The sequence below is a fragment of the Sus scrofa genome, chromosome 14 (genome assembly GCF_054392235.1).
Source record: "Sus scrofa isolate SSC_HxYL_T2T_F1_AM1 chromosome 14, Sscrofa_HxYL_maternal_Yorkshire_Landrace_v2.0, whole genome shotgun sequence".
In the NCBI taxonomy this organism is placed as follows: domain Eukaryota; kingdom Metazoa; phylum Chordata; class Mammalia; order Artiodactyla; family Suidae; genus Sus; species Sus scrofa.
This window is the reverse complement of record NC_139396.1, coordinates 43786485-43805838: the sequence shown is the minus strand read 5'-3', so window position 1 is coordinate 43805838 and position 19354 is coordinate 43786485. Positions and strand designations below refer to the sequence as shown.

Here is a 19354-nt window from a genome sequence, read left to right as displayed (position 1 = left end):
AACATGCTTCATCATCTCATTAAATAGTGAAAAAAAACCATTAAATAAATGCAACCTAGGAGTTCCCATCGTGGCACAGTGGTTAACGAACCCAACTAGGAACCATGAGGTTGTGGCGGGGGCGGGGGGGTGGTTTCCAATCCCTGGCCTCCCTCAGTGGGTTAAGGATCCTGCGTTGCCGTGAGCTGTAGTTCACAGACACAGCTTTGATCCCACACTGCTCTGCCTCCGGCGTAGTCTGGAGGCTGCAGACCCCTAGTCTGGGAACCTCCATATGCCACAGGTGTGGCCCTAGAAAAGACAAAATAAATAAATAAATAAATGCAACCTAGAATGTCCATTTAAAAAAAGCACAAGAGTTTCTGCTGTGGTACAACAGGATTGGCATTGTCTCTGGGGCCACTGGATCCCTGGCCAGGCACAGTGGGTTAAGAATCCAGTGTTGCTGGAGCTGAGGTGCAGGTTACAACTGCAGCTCAAATCTGATCCCTGGCCTGGGGATTCCATGTGCTCCTGGATGACCAAAAAAAAAAAAAAAGTGTTGAGATACTACTACCTCAACATATAAAATAAATATCTCACTAATGGAAACTAGTATAGAAGTATTACCATTACAAGTCATGAAACTGCCACCAATATTGTTTGCTTAAATTGAGAATATTTTATATAAAAAGAGAATGATATAAGCAGTCAAATGATCAAATATTCATTTTTGTTAAATATTTTTCAGAAGCTTCTTTAAACAAAAAATAAAACACTGAGGAATTCCCTGGTGGCTCAGCAGGTTAAGGATCCTGCATTGTCACTGCCGTGGTGCAGGTTTGACCCCTGGCCAGGGAACTTCCACATGTCATAGGCATGACCAAAAGTAAATAAATAAATAAATAAATAAGGAGTTCCCCTTGTGGCTCAGTGGTAACGAATACACTAGTCAGATTCGACTAGTATCCATGAGGATGCAGGTTCGATCCCTGGCCTCAATCAGTGGGATAGGATCTGGTGTTGCCATGAACTGTGATGTAGGTCGCAGACAGTGCTTGCATCTAGCGTTGCTATGGCTGTGGCATTCACCAGAGGCTACAGCTCCGATTAGATCCCTAGCCTGGGAACCTCCATATGATGTATGTGCAGCCCTTAAAAAAAAAAAAAGTAAATATTTGAAATTAAAAATAAAAAGTAAAACCCGGGGAGTTCCCGTCGTGGTGCAGCAATTAACGAATCCGACTAGGAACCATGAGGTTGTGGGTTCGGTCCCTGCCCTTGCTCAGTGGGTTAACGATCCGGCGTTGCCGTGAGCTGTGGTGTAGGTTGCAGACGTGGCTCGGATCCCGAGTTGCTGTGGCTGTGGTGCAGGCCAGCAGCTGTAGCTCAAGTTAGACCCCTAGTCTGGGAACCTCCATATGCCACAGGAGCGGTCCCAGAAAAGGCAAAAAGACAAAAAAAAAAAAAAAAAAATCATTATTTTAGGTGTCTATTTCTCTCATGCACATTTCCAAGACCTCCTTCCATTCCCTTACAGCCAATACCAATCTAAGAGCCTTTTCCCTAAAAATAGTTTTGCATTGTTTTAGGGCAGTAACTGCTTTACACTGTAACAGGAGTTTCACACTTGTGAATGAGACTTGGATTATCAGGAGATGAGAGTTCCTGTCTAATATGGGAAGATCTGGGGAGACTGTAGGATTACAGATTATTCACTTACATTTACTTAAATGACATAAAATGGGAGGCTAGCCTAAGAAATATCTTAAGAGGTGAGTTTCCTTCAATTATAGAACCAGGTATAGGATGTGTTTGGAACTTGCTGAAAATACAACATGCTCAGGAATTTTATGAGACCATATCAGTGACTGAGTAGCTCTGGGTTCAAATAGAAAGGGAAGGTTAAATTGGAGGTGAATGGAATAAAAAAAAAAGTTCAGGATTTGGACTTATAGTAATCTAGACTTTTTTTGATATTTTGCATTTTCATTTAAAAATTTTTTTTCATTTTCATTTTCATTTGTTTCAAAATATTTTCCAAGTTTCCTTATGATTTCTTCTTTGAGTTAGGGGTTACTTAAAAATGTGTTTTTTAATTTCCAAAAACATGAGGATTTCCTACATTTTTTTTTTCTGGGGTTGATTTCTAATTTATTATTTATTTATTTATTTTTTGTCTTTTTAGGGCCGCATCCTCAGCATATGGAGGTTCCCAGCCTAGGAGTTGAATCAGAGTTACAACTGCCAGCCTACGCCACAGCAACGCCAGATCCAAGCTGAATCTGCAACCTACACCACAGCTCATTGTAGCCCCAGATCCTTAACCCACTGAGCCAGGCCAGGGATCGAACCTGTGTCCTCATGGATACTAGTTGGGTTCATTTCTGCTAAGCCATGATGGGAACCCCTGATTTCTAATTTTTTTTCTTTTTTGTCTTTTCTAGGGCTGCACCCATGGCATATGGAGGTTCCCAGGCTAGGGGTCGAATAGGAGCTGTAGCCGCCAGCCTACGCCAGAGCCTCAGCAACACCGGATCTGAGCCGCATCTGCAACCTACACCACAGCTCACAGCAATGCTGGATCCTTAACCCACTGAGCAAGGCCAGGGATCAAACCTGCAACCTCATAGTTCCTAGTCGGATTTGTTAACCACTGAGCCATGACGGGAACTCCCTGATTTCTAATTTAATTTCACGGTTGTCAGAAAACATACTTTGTATGATTGCAGTCCTTTCAAACTTATTGAGCTTTATGTTGTGGCCCAACATATGACGAATGCTGGAGGATGTTCCCTGCACATGTAAAATTATGCATATTTAACAATGTCTAGGTACAATGTTCTATACAAATCACTTTGGATTCCTAGTATTTCAGTCTTTTCTGTTCTTGCAAATTATGTCTGGTTTTTAGCTTTTGTTAATATTTCCTTTCCTTTGCCTTCTTTAGTTTTACTTTGTTCTTGAACTAGATTTCTGAGAATTTAATTCACATATTATTTTGCTTTGCTATAATTACTGAAAATTATAAAATTTCCTATCATCACTGCTCTGTTTCTCCCACAAATTCTTGCATAGTGTTGTCTCCAGTTTGGCCTGTACTTCCCTATTTCATTCCTATTTGTCTAGCAGTAAGCTTTTTAATAAGATTTTCAGGAGGGCACAGTCTTTAAGGCATTAGTCCGCTGTGGCCCCCTTTGCCTGGCAAAGCAATAAAACTATCTTTTTCTCCTTCACCCCCCAATTTTTTTTTTTTTAAGGAAGAAAGGCCTTTTTAAATTATGCTATTAACTGATAGCTTTATTAGCTCTTCCTAGGGCTGCTCAGGTGCTGCAGATTCCCGCAGGGACGTTTTCAGGACCCGCCCACCTTCCCGACTGGCTCCGCCCCCTTCCCACGCCCGCCTCTTGAAGCCCTGCAGTTGAGCAGGGCCTTCGCAGAGGTTTCTGGGAGTAGTAGTTTTCTTTCCCAGGCTCATGGACGAGTGAGGTACTTCCGCGTGCGCCGCACCCGCAGCCGCAGTCTAGTAGGAGCCCAACGGGCTGTATCCGGCTGGGCGTCAGTGCACAGGGGCTTGAGAGTGTTGAGTTTCTGTGGCTGCTGACCTGGCTGAGCCGCGAAGTTAACCCAGTCTTGAAGGTCCTGTGCGGACCGGGGTCTTGGCCGTCTGAGCCCCCCACTGTCGATCTGGGGAGTGGGGGAGCCAGCCCGGCCTCAGTCCCTCCTGGGTCAGGGCTGCGGAACCGTACAAACTCATCGCCTGGATTCCCTCTGCCCGGGCCCAGAGCCCGCCTCCCTGCGAGGGAAGAAGCCCCGGACGGGCCGGTGCCTGCTGCTTGCAGACCCTCCCTTGTGGGGCGCGAAGTCCCTCCGAGGACGAGACGGGGCGGGGGGGCGGGGAGAAACAGAGAAACCCTCAGTTCGATCCTTTCCTGCGCATCCTGCACGAAACAGCACGGGATGGCCACCAGGTTTCGGACAGCTACGTGCTGGGTGAGTAGGGACTTTCTCACTTCTGACAGCTGACTCGCCGCAGGGGTCTATATGTTCATCCCTTCACGGTCACACCAGGGTCTGAACCCACGTGTTCTCCGCCGTCCCTCTACCTCCCCTGTCTCTGGATCTCCAGAAACGCCCCTTGTTTTCTGGCATTTTTGTGTCCGACGCCCTCTCCCTCTGCAGTTACACTGCTTTATTGCCTGCGACAGACCCTCAACTCTGAGGGAAATGAGTCTTTGTGAAGGAAGTGATCCTCTATCATTTCAGGTTTTTTCACGCACAAGTACTGAGTTGTCTTCATGCCCAGACCTTTAGGGCCTCATTAGGGAAATTACTCTCCTCTTTGTTCATTCATTTGTTCAAATGCTTATGAACTGATGTGTTTGCGTGCTGGACCCTGAGACTGGCAGTGCCAGGTAGTGCCAAGAAATTACATACGTTTATCCTTTTAGAGAGAGCTGTGGTTTGGCGAGGAGGGTAATCATTGAGCAGAATGGTAGGGGTCAACGGGTAGGGAGAGGTGTTTTGTAAGAGGAGAGGGTCCAGTGGACTCTGCAAGTGGTTGATGGATGAGCCAGAAGAAGACGTCACAGCCGTTGTGCAGGCTGGTGACCAGTCCCGTCATGAGAACACTGTTGGAAGAGGTATTCAGGGACAGAGTGTAACTTTGTAGGTGTTGAATATGCTATGCCTGTAGTTGAGTTTGCAGCTCAGGTGGGTGTTTTCAACTAAAATATAAACCCTGGAGGCCCAGGGTCTGACAAACAGCACCCTGAAAAGGACCAAATAGAGGACTCAGAGCAACAGTTTGGAAAGAACTGATGAGAAGGGCCAGGGTGCAAGCGAGGTGAGATTAAATTTGTGTGTGTGTGTTGTTGTTGTTTTTTTTTTTTTTTTGACTGTGCCCTGGCATTGGAAAGTTCCTGGGCTAGAGATCAAACCTGAGCCACAACGTTGACAACTCTGAATCCTTAACTGCTAGGACACCGGGGAACTCCAAAAGTTGTGTATTATTTTACCCCCTTGGGAGAAAATTTGGAGAATGGTTTTTCCCCTGCAAATTTGAGAAAAGGGAACTTCATCAAAGCCATGATACGAAAGTCTCAGAAGTATTTCAGTAAGTCAAAAGATGCCTCTTGGATTTCTGAATTTATAGCTCTTAAGCAGTTTTTCCAGAGCAGAGAGAATGTTACAGGTGTCACTTCCTGAGAGGTAAAGGAAGTGTTGAAAAGTGGATTGCATGAGGCTGTGGAGAATGAGATGTAAAACAATTAGTAATAGTATAGACTTTTTTGGGGGTGATCAAATGTGACAGGAAGAGTTTGGGTGCCAGGGAGAAGGAATTTCACTGAGTGATACAGTTAATCTCAAAATCAGTGAACTTTTTATCTTTAAACAATAGCTACATAGGAAGTACAGTGAGAGAAAACATATTTGCAATAGCAAATAAAATAAGTGAACTTACTTGTGCAGAACCTAAATAAAAAAGACTTTAAGACTACTGAATAGGAGTTTCCATCGTGGCTCAGTGGTTAATGAATCCGACTAGGAACCGTGAGGTTGAGGGTTTGATCCCTGGCCTTGCTCCGTGGGTTAAGGATCCAGCATTGCCCTGAGTTGTGGTGTAGGTTGAAGACGAGGCTCGGATCTGGTGTTGCTGTGGCTCTGGCATAGGTCGGCAGCTATAGCTCCGATTAGACCCCTAGCCTGGGAACCTCCATGTGCCAAGGGTTCGGCCCTAGAAAAGACAAAAAGACGAAAAAAAAAAAAAAAAAAAGACTACTGAATAGTATCAGTAGGTGCCACTCTTGGCTAGACGCTTTGCCTATATGAAGTCGTTAAAGTCTCATGGCCCCATGAGGCAGGTATGTCCTTATTTTATAGCTGATGAAATGCCTTGTTGAATATTAATATCTTTACCGCATTGAGCCTGCGCATCGTGAATGTTACTCAATTACCTGGCCTTTTGTTTTGTTTTTTAAAATCGAAATATAGTTGATATAGAACATCGCAGTATTGTGAAGTGTACTATGAAGTGATTTGACATTTGCATACATTATGAAATGGCCACCACCCTAAGTCTGGTAATCTGTCCCCATATCCAGCTACTATGGTATTATTGACCATATTCCTTATGCTGCATCCCTAAAGCTTACTTATTTTATAAGTGAAGGTTTATATCTCTTAACCTCTTCACCTACTTCACCCACTCTTCCACCTGCTTCCCTATTGGCAACCTGTTTTGTTTCTATATCTATGAATCCATTTTGTTTGTTTGTTCATTTAATTTTTTAGATTTCGTGTAAGTGTTACCATAGGGTATTTGTCTTTCCTTCTGACTTATTTTATTTAGCATAACTCCGCTACTTCCATCCATGTTGTTGAAAATGATGAGATTTCATTTTTTTAATGGCTGAGTCATATTCCATTGTGTATACATACACTATACCTTTTTTTTTCCTTTTTGTTTTTTGGTCTTTTTAGGGCCGTACTCTCAGCATATGGAGGTTCCCAGGCTAGGGGTAGAATCGGAGCTGTAGCTGCTGGCCTATACCACAGCCACAGCAATGTCAGATCCCAGCCATGTCTGTGACCTACACCACAGCTCATGGCAACAATGGATCTTTGACCCACTGAGCAAGGCCAGGGATCAAAGTTCTATCCTCATGGATGGTAGTCAGATTCTTTTCTGCTGAGCCATGATGGGAACTCCCACTAGAACTTCCTTTTTTTTTTTTTTTAATCTGGTTTTATTTATTTATTTATTTACTCATCATCTCTGGTTTTATTTATTTATTTTTTGCTTTTTTTTTTTTTTTAAGGGCCGCACCCATGGCATATAGAGGTTCCCCGGCTAGGGGTCCAATTGAAGCTACAGCTGCCAGCCAATGCAGCAATGCCAGATCTGAGCCGTGTTTGCAACCTACACCACAGCTCACAGCAACGCCGGATCCTTAACCCACTGAGCAAGGCCAGGGATTGAACCTGCAACCTCATGGTTCCTAGTCGGATTCATTTCCACTGCGACATCATGGGAACTCCCCACTAGACCTTCTTTATCCATTCATCTGTCAATGGACACTAAGCTTACTTCCATATCTTGGCTATTGTGTTTTCTTTTTAATTCCCCAGCACTTATGTATCTATCACATGTTTATTTTGTGTTAGGTTTTTCTATATTTTTAAGCTTTATTCTGGGTGCCTTCTAGATTTGTTGTGGTTTTTCTTATTGCATTTTTTAGCTAGTTGCTGCTAGTGTATCCAAGAGCTATTTTCATGCTGATTTTTTTTTTTTTAACCGCCACCCTCTTGATGTTTCTTATTGGTTCTCATGTTATGTCCGAAGTTTCTCTTTAGGTTTTTTTTTTGTTTTTTTTTTTTTTGTTTTTTGTTTTTGTCTTTTGTCTTTTGTTGTTGTTGCTGTTGTTGCTATTTCTTGGGCCGCTCCCGCGGCATATGGAGGTTCCTAGGCTAGGGGTTGAATCGGAGCTGTAGCCATGACCTACGCCAGAGCCACAGCAACGCGGGATCCGAGCCGCGTCTGCAACCTACACCACAGCTCAGGGCAACGCCGGATCGTTAACCCACTGAGCAAGGGCAGGGATCGAACCCGCAACCTCATGGTTCCTAGTCGGATTCGTTAACCACTGCGCCACGACGGGAACTCCTGTCTTTAGGTTTTTTAGTCAGAAAATCAGATGTTTGTAAGTAATGACAGTAGTTTTTGTTCTTTCCTTAGTGTTTGTCACTGGCATTTTGTTCCTGCTGTGACCAGGTCCTCTAGGACAGTGCTCACCAGTAGAGTTGGTGTGACATCCATATATTGTTCCTAATTTTAGAGGGAATACTTATAATGTTTCACACGAAGTCTCATGTTTTCTATGGGCTTAGGGAAGCTAATTTTTTGTGTCAAAGATATTACTTTTACCTTTAATAAACTGAATTCTGATTTTTGAAAGTTTTAAATTTCAGAGTTCCTTGGTGGCCTAGTGGTTGGGGATCCAGCATTGTCACTGTTGTGGCATGAGATCGCTCCATGCCTGGGAATTTCCACATGTTGCAGTAGCAGCCAAAAGAAAAAAAAAGGGTTAAATTTTATCGTGGAACTTTATCTGTTAAGATGATTGTTTTCCATTAATGTACTAATGTTGATTCTTTCATTGATAGGGTTTTGTGTCCTTTAGTTTTCTGGATAAACTTAATTTATGGTTTGCTATGTATGTACGGGATTACTTTATTTGTATTTTTACCTAGGTATTTTGATCAAAGTTAATAATAAATGAGGTTAGACTAAGGTTGTGCTGTCTTTGCCTTGTCTGTGGGGTTATACAGTTTGTATGACAGGTGTCCAGTCATTTCCTGACTCTACATCAGATTAGATGTGAAGGGAATATTCTGTCTCTCAGATGTTGGTAGAACTTACTGTAGAACCATTGTCTTTTTGGAGAGGGTATATCTTTGATTACTACTCCAGTTTATTTTATGATCATGGACTGGTCAGTCCAGCCTTTGTAATTCTTTCTGGGCAAATTTTGATTGCTTTTATTTTTCTAGGAGATTTTCCATTTCTCCTAAATTTTCAAAGTTATTGGAACAAATTTATAATTACAATCAGTTCTGCTATCATGTTCGCTTTAAAAATTTAAGTGTGTTTCAACATGATTGATATCTTGGGGAACAACATGCACTTTCTGTCTGATTTCAGGCAATCCTCTCTTTACCACTTTAGAGTACAGCTATTCTGACACTCAAACAGGTGTTTTTCAAGGTCAAGTGCCACATTTGTAGTATTTCTTTCCTTCCTTCCTTCCTCCCTCCCTCCCTCCCTCCCTCTCTCTCTCTCTCTCTCTCTCTCTCTTTTTCTTTCTTTCTTTCTTTCTTTCTTTTTGTCTTTTCTAGGACTACACCCGTGGCATATGGAGGTTCCCAGGCTTAGGGTCTAATAGGAACTGTAGCTGCTGGCCTACGCCAGAGCCACAGAAATGCCAGATTCGAGTCGCGTCTGCAGCCTACACTGCAGCTCATGGCAATGCCAGATCCTTAACCCACTGGATGAGGCCAGGGATAGAACCCACAACCTCATGGTTCCTAGTTGGAATTGTTAACCACTGAGCCACGATGGGAACTCCTATTTATGTATTTCTCAGCCATTAAATATGTATAAAACTGCTACTGTTTTTTTTGTTTGTTTTTTTCTTTTTTGTTTTTTGGTCTTTTTGCCATTTCTAGGGCCGTTCCTGAGGCATATGGAGGTTCCCAGGCTAAGGGTCTAATCGGAGCTGTAGCCATGACCTACGCCAGAGCCACAGCAACGCCAGATCCAAGCTTCGTCTGCGACCTACACCACAGCTCATGGCAATGCCGGATTCTTAACCCACTGAGCAAGGCCAGGGATCAAACCCGCAACCTCATGGTTCCTAGTCGGATTCGTTAACCACTGAGCCACAATGGGAACTCCAAACTGCTACTGTTTTTATTAAGGTTCTTTATTTTCTTTTTATATGTGTGCAAAGGTATTACACCCCAACCCAACCCTGTGCTTCCCATAAGCCTAAAACCTGGCAAAGTGGTGATTTTTCTGCATATCGCATCACATTACAGCAGAATTTGTGTATAGCGATCTCCTATACATTTTAACATCTCTTGTGTCTTAGAGTTATTCACCCTCTCTTGATCATAATAGTTTCCTTTTTTAAATCTCTCATTTCTTTTTAGGGCGGCACATGTGGCATATGGGGTCTGATTGGACCTGCAGCTGCTGGCCTACACCACAGCCACAGCAATGCAGGATTTGAGCCATGTCTGTGACCTGCACCACAGCTCAGGACAACACTGGATCCTTAACCCGCTGAGTGAGGTCAGGGATCCTTAACCCGCATCCTCATGGATACTAGCCAGATTCATTACTGCTGATCCACGATGGGAACTCCCTAAATTCCCTCACTTCTTGATTCTGCTTGCCCAATTCAATATTTTTGTAGTAATTCTTTTGTATTTTATTTTTGTTCTTATCAAGCTTAAAAATAGTAAGAGGCTGGGAGTTCTCTTGAGGCACAGCAGGTTAAGGATCTGGTGTCACTACTGTGGCTTGGGTCACCGCTGTGGCCCTAGGTTCGATCCCTGGCCTGGGAACTTCTGCATGCTGTGGGCGCTGCCAAAAAAAAAAAAAAAAAAAAAAAAAGAAATAATAATAAGAGGCTTAAAAGAAAATAAGCCTCCTGGTTCACCCCCACTGTCACCCCTGTGGCATCTGCCTCAGGCTTTCACACAGTCCTGTTGCAGTGCCTGGCTTCCAGGTTCCCTTTTCATTGTGAAGTGCCACCTTCATGAATGGCTGGGGCTTGATTAGGATAGACATGAGTCACAGCTTCATGTACCCTCACCACAGCCTCAGACATGCCCTGTTAGCCGTCCCTCCCCTGACCCTGGCAATCACCCTAGCAAAAGCCAAGATGGTCACAGTCATACTTGGCTGTCAGTTATTTTCAGGCATTGGAAAGTCCAGGCTGCACTCTGATTCCAGCCCCTTTCCTTCCCCCGCTCAGGCTGCAGAAGGAGAGGGGAGGCTTGTCTCTCCCTCAACCCCTCACTTTTTTGTCCCCCTCTGGGGCTCTTCGTGGGTCGTATGGGAACAGTGATCAGAGGACAGAAGCTATATTTTTCTGATGAGTCCCTTTCTCACTGGCCTCTACAGCCTCCCAGACTTGCACCCCTCCCTGCAGGCAGCATTGTTGGAGAGAAGCCTGTCAGTTGCTTCACTTCTCTCTGCCTCCACGGTCTCATCTTCAGAATTTCCCAGGGGGAAGTTCCTGTTGTCACTCAGGGGTGACAAACCCGACTAGTATCCATGAGGACAGGGGTTTGATTGCTGGCCTTGCTCAGTGGGTTAAGGACCAGTGTTGGCACAAGCTGTGGTGTAGATTGCAGATGAGGCTCTGATCTGCCATTGCTGTGGCTGTGGTGTAGGCTGGCAGCTGCAGCTCTAATTCCACCCCTAGCCTAGGAACTTCCATATGATGTGGGTGCAGCCTTAAAAAGAAAAAGAAAAAATCCCAGGGGGAAACATACCAGATTCCTTGTTTACTGACATCCTTAAATGCAGGTCAGCCCTTCCTGCCTATAGGCATGGTGGACATGGGGGGACATTGGGCTGAGTGAGATGTCCCACTTCACTTCCCACAGGTGCTCTCCTTATGGGGGTGTGACAGGGGGTGCTCTAGCTGCAGCTTGACTGTCTTCAGCTCCTGTACCTCCCTTTCTCACTGTGTTACAGGACAGTGTCTTCAGTTTGCCTGGCCAGGATTCTGGCCACCTCCTCGACATCCTTTCCCTGCACCCCATCATCTCCATCAGGACATCTTCTGCCTCTGTCTTCAATTGATGCCCAGGAACCAACCCCTGCTCATTACCCCCTGGGGCTTCATCTTCCATGGGAATGAGGCCCACCCCCTGCTCCTGGCAGTCACAGTGATTGCATATGGGAGTCAGAGCAGGCCTCTTGCAGAAGAGTCAGTCAGTGTCTTCTGGTGACTTCTTCTCCCTTGGAATAAAATCCCAAGTCCTTACCACATCCTTGCACCCCACAGGCCTGTGCCTTTGTTTTCACAGGCACAGGCCTGTGTAGGCGACTCTTCCTACAGAAATCTCCGAGCTCCTTGTCACATCACTTGGGCTTCTGCCCAAATGTCACCTCAGCAGGGGGCTCCCTGATCATCCATCTGAAATGGCTCCTGTGCCTGCCTCCCCAGGACCCTGTCCCTTGACACTGAAGGAGGCCTGTTAGAGCACTGTCACCACTGGCCTGCATGCTTACGGGCTTCTCCTCTGCAGGAACAGAAACCCACTGAGGACAGGGATTCTGTCTATGGTTGGTGCCTAATGAATATAATGAATGCTTGTTGAATGATCTCCTGAGGATCTGTGGCTTGTTACTTTTTTTTTTTTTTTTTGGTCCTGTGAAAAGAACTTGTTGTAAACACACTGGGTGATTCTCAGAGGCATCAAGCACCACACATACAGGCTGCACGGCTGACACTGTGACTTGGACTGCAAGTTCAGGGTCCGTGCTGGGTGTCCCCTGGTCGGCCTATCATGGGCTCCTTATTTTCTTGAAGAAAAGCTGGGAATTCACCTACTTGGCACATTTTTTATTTTTATTTTTTTGCTTTTTAAGGCTTTATGTGTAGCATGTGGAAGTTCCCAGGCTAGGGGTCAAATTGAAGTGGTAGCCGCCAGCCTACACCACAGCCACAGCAACACCAGATCTGAGCTTCGTCTGTGACCTACACCATAGCTCACAGCAACACTGGATCCTTTACCCACTGAGCGAGGCCAGGGATCTAATCTGCATCCTCATGGATACTAGTCAGATTCATTTCTGCTGAGCCACGATGGGGACTCCCCCTTGGCACATTTTTTAATGCGCTGTCACTCCCACTGAGACTCTGGGTGGGCTGAGCAGCAGGCAGGACAGCAAGCGTTCTGGAGGGTTAGACCTTCTCAGTTCTCAGTGTATCTGGCGGCCTCATTTAGAATCTCTCTCCACCCCTGTGCAAGGCATCTCTAAATGTGATTTTATCAGGCTTGAAACACCTTACATGCATAGATACTTGTTTCCCTCTACAGGACTGAAAGCTTCCTGAGGGCAAAGTGTGTTTTAGTCATCCCCAAATCTTCAGGACTCAAAAGAATTACCTGGTTAAATTATTACGATCTTTTTTTCTTTTTTGTCCACTCTACGGCATATGGAGTTCCCAGTCCAGGCATCAGATCTGAGCCACCATTGCGACTTAAACCACAGCTGCTGCAACACTGGATCCTTAACCCATGTGCTGGGCCTGGGATGGAACCTGTATCCCAGGGCTCCAGAGATGCTGCTGATCCCATTGCAGGATCCCCAGTGAGAGCTCCTCTTATCTTTTAAAAATTCTCTCTCAATGTAAAAGCTGGCCTGGGCGCCTGTGGAGGGACATTTTTCCTTTTCTGGGTCCTCTTCTTCTTCCCCATGTCTCCCAGTGTAACTGCAGCCTACTGAAAGGTGTGTGTATTGTTACAGGGGTTGTTGTCTTTCAAGGATGTATCAATGGAGTTCACCTGGGAAGAGTGGCAGTTACTGGATTCTGCACAGAAGCACCTGTACAGGGATGTGACTCTGGAAAACTATAGCAACCTGCTGTCTGTGGGTAAGTACAGTTTTTCTGTGCAGCTCAGATCATAAGACATAGCATGCCATCCCTTTTTCTTCTGTCGATCTACCCTGGGCCCTTTGAAGTACTTAATGATTATGGACTTGAACTCTAGAGGCTAAATTCTTAGTCCCTATTTAGGGAATAGGGATGTGCAAATGAGCTCTTTCCTTTCTTAGCTCCTGAACCCTTAGTCCCCAGCAGGTTGGCCCACATCCTTTGTGGTTTTTCTTTAACAGGTTATCATGATACCAAACCTGATTTAATCTTCAAGTTGGAGCAAGGAGAAGAGCCATGGATAGTAAATGCCAGCATTTCTGGTCAGAGCTGCCCAGGTAGGTGAGCAGAAACCATAAATCCAAGAGGTTGGTTGTGAACCAGGGCTGGCGCCCAGCCAGTGTCCTGTGCAGAAACTTTTCTTTGGGGTCTTTGAACCATTGGGGCAACTTGGGATGAGCCCAAGAGTCCTCAGGTAAGGATGTGGCCCTCGCTTTCCTCCCATGGTTCCAAGAGGTTGGTGTGCCCCTCTCTGCATTCTGCTCAAAGGTTGCTTTCTAGGTTAGTTTCCCTCTTTCTGGCACCTTCTTTCTCTGCTTACCTTCCTGTGGCCACGGGCCTTTTCTCTCTTGCTTCCGCAGTTAAATCCCTCTGCTTGACCCACAGTCTGTCATTTTCATTTTGTTCTCGTCACTTCACTATCTTGAGGGAGATTTCATTGCTTCCTCCTCTTTTCTCACACCAGTCACCTGGAAATTACAATTGTTACTTTCTTGGGTGCTTTTCTTACTCCTCATACCCTTCCCTTCTGAGCTGTCTAAATTCAAGCTTCTCTCCTATATTGTAACTGTTGAAAAGCTCTTCCATCCTGAAAATGGAAGTTCCCTTCCTCCTAGCCTTGTGGCAGGAGATGTGCCATCCTTGTTCTCTTTGCATTCTGTACTCTAGTCCTGGCTTCATATGCTTGCAGGTGAACACCCCTTACTTTCCCTCTCTGTATTCTCAGTAGCAGAAATGGAAAGGCACTTCTGAAATTGCTATTTTTTCACAGTTTCCCCACCACAATTGGGAAGAAAGTTTAGTAAGCAGGCCTGAGGAAGCAGGACAGCTACTCAAGAGCCCATCGAAGCAGTCATGTACTGGGTTTAAGGCCGTGTGCCTGACAAGTGCTATTCACTTTCCTTTAACCCCTGTCTGTCCCTCTCATCATCACACTGTTTGGGCTTCATTGATGTGCTTTCCCATTCTCTCTGCACCTCCTGTCCATCCTTAAATGTCGTGTGCTCAGGGCTGTTTTTTGACTGCCCATTTAATTTGCACACGTTCCCTGAAGATCTCATCCCTCATGTCATTCGATGCCACATGTATGCTATTGGTGCCTACTTTTTTTTTTTTTTTTTTTTTTGCTTTTTAGGGCTGCACCCCCAGCACATGGAGGTTCTCAGGCTAGGGGTCTAATCGGAGCTACAACTGCCAGCCTACGCCACAGCCACAGTAACACCAGATCCAAGCCACATCTGCGACCTACACCATAGCTCATGGCAACACCAGATCCTTAACCCACTGAGCAAGGCCAGGGATCAAACGGCAACCTCATGGTTCCTAGTCAGATTCTTTTCTGCTGCATCATGATGGGAACTCCTGGTGACTCCTTTTTCCTGCGCCCTGGATTTAGGTCTAACTGCCCACCTGCTATCCTCATTGGGATATTTAACTAAGATCTCAAATCTCAAAAGATCCAAAACAGAGTCCTTTGTTTTTCCTCCAAACATGTTTCTCTCCTAGTGTTTTCAGTCTCAAAGAGCAGCACCCCCTGCTTCTCAAGTCTGAAATCTAGGGGTCATTAAATCCTTCCCTCCTCTGGGTTCCCACATCTAATCCCTTAGTACATTTCTTTTTTTTTTTTGCTATTTCTTTGGGCCGCTTCTGCGGCATATGGAGGTTCCCAGGCTAGGGGTCGAATCAGAGCTGTAGCCTCCGGCCTACGCCAGAGCCACAGCAACGCAGGATCCGAGCCGCGTCTGCAACCTACACCACAGCTCACGGCAACGCCGGATCCTTAACTCACTGAGCAAGGGCAGGGACCGAACCCGCAACCTCATGGTTCCTAGTCGGATTCATTAACCACTGCGCCACGACGGGAACTTCCTTTAGTACGTTTCTTAATTCTCTCTCCAAATAGGTCCGCAATGCTCAGCTCCAGGATAATCCATCCTAGACCTAATCCATCCTGGACCCTTGTCATGCTGGACTATTGCCACAGCTCTTAATTTGTCTCTCTGCCCTTTTCCTATTTGTTTTATATGGAGCAGCCACTTATCTTTTAAAAGCACTAGTCGAATCAAGTTCCCCTCTAATTAAAATGCTTTGGGTAAGATGAAAACTCTTTCCTGGGGCCTTGCCTTTACTTTGATTCTTGCCTTCAGTCTTTTCAGATATCCTGGCCTTTTTCCTGTTTTTAACCATGCCAAGCAGCTTTCCTCCTTGGGAGCTGTGTACTTACTCTTCTTTCTGTTCAGAATGCTCTTGCCTTAGTTTTCTATGGCTCACTCAGCCTCATTTTTAGTGTCTCAATGTGCATACCTAAATGTCACACCTAGCTCTTCTGTAGCCTGTGAATTCACTTTTGTTTTGTTTTGTTTATCTTTTTGCCTTTTCTAGGGCCTCTCCTGTGGCACAAGGAGGTTCCCAGGTCAGGGGTCTAATCGTAGCTGTTGCAGCTGGCCTGCGCCAGAGCCACAGCAACACCAGATCCAATTTGCGTCTGCACCCTACACCACAGCTCAGGGCAACGCTGGATCCTTAACCCACTGAGCAAGGCTAGGGATCGACCTGGTTCCTAGTCGGATTCATTTCCACTGAGCCACAATGCGAACTCCTGAATTCACTTTTTGAGTAATTTCTTGTACCAATGAAATTCAGATACAGGAGAGTTGGCATTGGCTCCTAAGTGCAGGCTAATTTTTTTGTTTTTTTTTATTGGCCATGCCCTTGGCATGCAGAATTCCCTGGGCCATGGCTCTCCCCTGTGCTATAGCAGTGACCTGAGCCACAGCAGTGATAATGCCAGGTTATTTTACTGCCAGACCACCAGGGAACTCTCAGGCTACATTTTTATTTTTATTTATTTATTTGTCTTTTTGCTATTTCTTTGGGCCGCTCCCACGGCATATGGAGGTTCCCAGGCTAGGGGTCGAATTGGAGCTGTAGCCGCTGGCCTACGCCAGAGCCACAGCAACGCTGGATCCGAACCGCGTCTGCAACCTACACCACAGCTCAGGGCAACGCCGGATCGTTAACCCACTGAGTAAGGGCAGGGACCGAACCCGCAACCTCATGGTTCCTAGTCGGATTCGTTATCCACTGTGCCACAACGGGAACTCCCTCAGGGTACATTTTTAAAACTTCTATCTTAAAAAACATTTTTGATCACTGTTAATTCACTATCCATTTCCATAAAAGAACTTGGTTTGGTCAATTCACTTCCCCTTGCCCCACCCTTATTATGTGGCACGTGTGCATTTGGTCAGTACTTCTTTTGAACCAGTGTTAGGCCTAGACCAAAAGAAAAAAACTCATTACATGGCAGTTCTAAAGCTCTTTAATTCTATATTAGGTTTCTATTATGATTTTTAAAATATGATTTTTTTTTTTTCCCCTAGAAGGTTGGAAAGAATGGTATCAGAATAATCAAGATGAGCTTGAAAGTGTTGAGAGAAGCTATGCTTGTAATGCATTTGGAAAACTTCATCTGAGCAAACCTCACATTTCTTCACGACACAGACTCCTCAAATATAACACACACGGGAAAAGTTTGACACAGAACTTAGCTTCATCCAGAAGTTATCTAAGAAAGAATCCTGATAAGTTTCATGGATATGAAGAATCATATTTTCTCAAGCATCAAAGAGCTCATAGTATAGAAAAAAACTGTGTGTGTAATGAATGTGGGAAAGCTTTTCGTTGTAAATCACAGCTCATTGTACATCTCAGAATTCATACAGGAGAAAGACCATATGAATGCACTAAATGTGAGAGAGCCTTCAGTGCCAAGTCAAACCTTAATGCTCACCAGAGAGTCCACACAGGAGAAAAGCCCTACTCCTGTATCGAGTGTGGGAAAGTCTTCTCTTTCAGGTCACAGCTCATTGTCCATCAGGAAATTCACACAGGAGGGAAGCCTTATGGTTGCAGTGAATGTGGAAAAGCCTACAGCTGGAAATCCCAGCTTATTTTACACCAGAGAAGCCATACAGGAGTGAAACCCTATGAATGCAGTGAATGTGGAAAAGCCTTTAGTTTGAAGTCACCATTTGTTGTACACCAGAGAACTCATACGGGAGTGAAACCCCATAAATGCAGTGAATGTGGGAAAGCCTTCAGGAGTAAGTCTTACCTCCTCATTCACATCAGGATGCACACAGGAGAGAAACCCTATCAATGCGGCGAATGTGGGAAAGCCTTCAATATGAAGACACAACTTGTTGTACATCAGGGAATTCACACAGGAAATAATCCTTATCAATGCAGTGAATGTGGGAAAGCCTTTGGTAGGAAGGAACAGCTCACAGCACATCTAAGAGCTCATGCAGGAGAAAAGCCCTATGGGTGCGGTGAATGTGGGAAGGCCTTCAGCAGCAAATCCTACCTTGTTATACACAGGAGAACACACACAGGAGAAAGACCCTATGAGTGTAGTTTCTGTGAGAGGGCCTTTTGTGGGAAATCACAGCTCATTATACATCAGAGAACTCACTCAACAGAGAAGCCCTATGAATGCAGTGAATGTGAGAAAGCCTATCCTAGGAAGGCATCACTTCAGATACACCAGAAAACTCATTCAGGAGAGAAGCCCTTTAAATGCAGTGAATGTGGGAAAGCCTTCACTCAGAAGTCATCTCTCAGTGAACATCAGAGAGTTCACACAGGAGAAAAACCATGGAAATGCTCTGAATGTGGGAAATCCTTCTGTTGGAATTCAGGGCTTCGTATACATCGAAAAACTCACAAGTGAAAAATCAGAACATAGTAGGTGTTGAAAGCATCAACACAGAAGGTGGTCCTCAGCAGACTTCAGATGATAATATACAGGATATCTAAGCAGGAAGTCCTAAGAACACACTCTTACCAAGTTAGCCATGCAGAAGAGAGAGCAATCACATTTGGAACAGATGTGCAAAAGCTTTCAGAAATAAGTCATGGAGTAAGGAGCTGTAACTGTCAAGAATAGTAGCATCATTATGAAGATTTAATTTGGGGGGTTCTTATTGAGAATTCCTTATTAAATTTCTTAATCAGGAAAGCACTTTCTCATAGAAGATGTGTTCCATGAGGAGTCACATTCCAGATTTGATGCTGTGTTTTAGAGTGAGGAAAAGGCTTTTGCTTAGTGGAATATAAAGTTTTTTTAATTTTAATATGTAAATAGAGTAATAGCAGGAAAACAAGGAAATATTCTGAAGGCTAAGAGGTATTGAGGGTGACTCTCCTGAGTAACACTGAGAAGCATTTTTAAAATTTTGGTATTTTATTTTTAAATGTAACTTGTTATATTTGATAGTTTGTGGGAAAACATCCCCCAATATTCTCCATATTAAATGCTAAATATCAGTATTGTCTCTTTATTTCTTGGCAATATTACTAGAATAATATGGTTTTTAATCAATGGGAGGATTTAGTTCTCACTCCAAATGAGTTATTCAGTAAGTGGGTCTGGCAGTTTTTATGAAGCTGCTACCCAAGAGCAGCACTCATTGTAAGGAACATTGATTTTATGTATTGGTTCAGCGTCCATTACCCATCGTTTGATAAGAGTATCCTAGATTTCTCTGGAGAAATAACTTCTGTGTTTTGTGCATCATTGTGGTGGGTCTTTCAGGGTATTCTTTCCACTACCTACATATGAGCATTTTAACCATTTTTGGGAATGGTGACCTCTTTTCCAGGAGTTCGAGTCTCTAATTCAGTCTCACATGAACATGAACCGGAATAAACAGAACCCATTTATTCTTGTCCTAGAATTCTACTGAGACCACCAATTAGTTCCTGCTTTATTGATTTCTCAGGATAACTTTGGATACTGCCCCTCTTTGAAACTAGTTTTGTGGTCTTCTGTGTGCTTCTTCATTTCACTAAAAATACTTTCTGCTAAAGGTAAGGAGAATGAGATTCTATTTCTTGTAGCTGAAGGGCTT

General features: G+C 44.5%; 2 protein-coding genes across 4 annotated transcripts in view; one reads left to right on the top strand and one right to left on the bottom strand.

The window, feature by feature from the left end:
• The first annotated feature begins 3499 nt into the window (after positions 1 to 3499).
• On the top strand, positions 3500 to 18770 carry ZNF26 (zinc finger protein 26). The gene is made up of 4 exons (XM_084993404.1): positions 3500 to 3972; positions 13034 to 13160; positions 13403 to 13498; positions 16823 to 18770. The coding sequence occupies exons 1-4, from the start codon at positions 3940 to 3942 to the stop codon at positions 18172 to 18174; spliced, it is 1608 nt and encodes a 535-aa protein (XP_084849530.1). The 5' UTR covers positions 3500 to 3939; the 3' UTR covers positions 18175 to 18770.
• The window catches only part of LOC146396517 (uncharacterized), a 57520-nt gene continuing 50287 nt past the window's right edge, over positions 12122 to 19354 (bottom strand). For 2 of the 3 annotated variants that reach the window (XM_084993409.1, XM_084993410.1), the window contains one exon: positions 13762 to 13909. In XM_084993409.1, the coding sequence (XP_084849535.1) occupies positions 13851 to 13909 (59 nt within the window). In that variant the 3' untranslated portion in view covers positions 13762 to 13850. Of the gene's footprint in view, positions 13910 to 19354 lie in introns of all 3 variants that reach the window. The other variant, XM_084993408.1, reaches the window with a different exon arrangement.

Bases quoted from the DNA above. Each gene is read 5' to 3' on its own strand.
- ZNF26 (XM_084993404.1), top strand. From the start codon at position 3,940: ATGGCCACCAGGTTTCGGACAGCTACGTGCTGG. The intron at 13,161-13,402 runs GTAAGTACAGTT...TTTCTTTAACAG, and splicing joins TAGCAACCTGCTGTCTGTGG to GTTATCATGATACCAAACCT. The intron at 13,499-16,822 runs GTAGGTGAGCAG...TTTTTCCCCTAG, and splicing joins TTCTGGTCAGAGCTGCCCAG to AAGGTTGGAAAGAATGGTAT.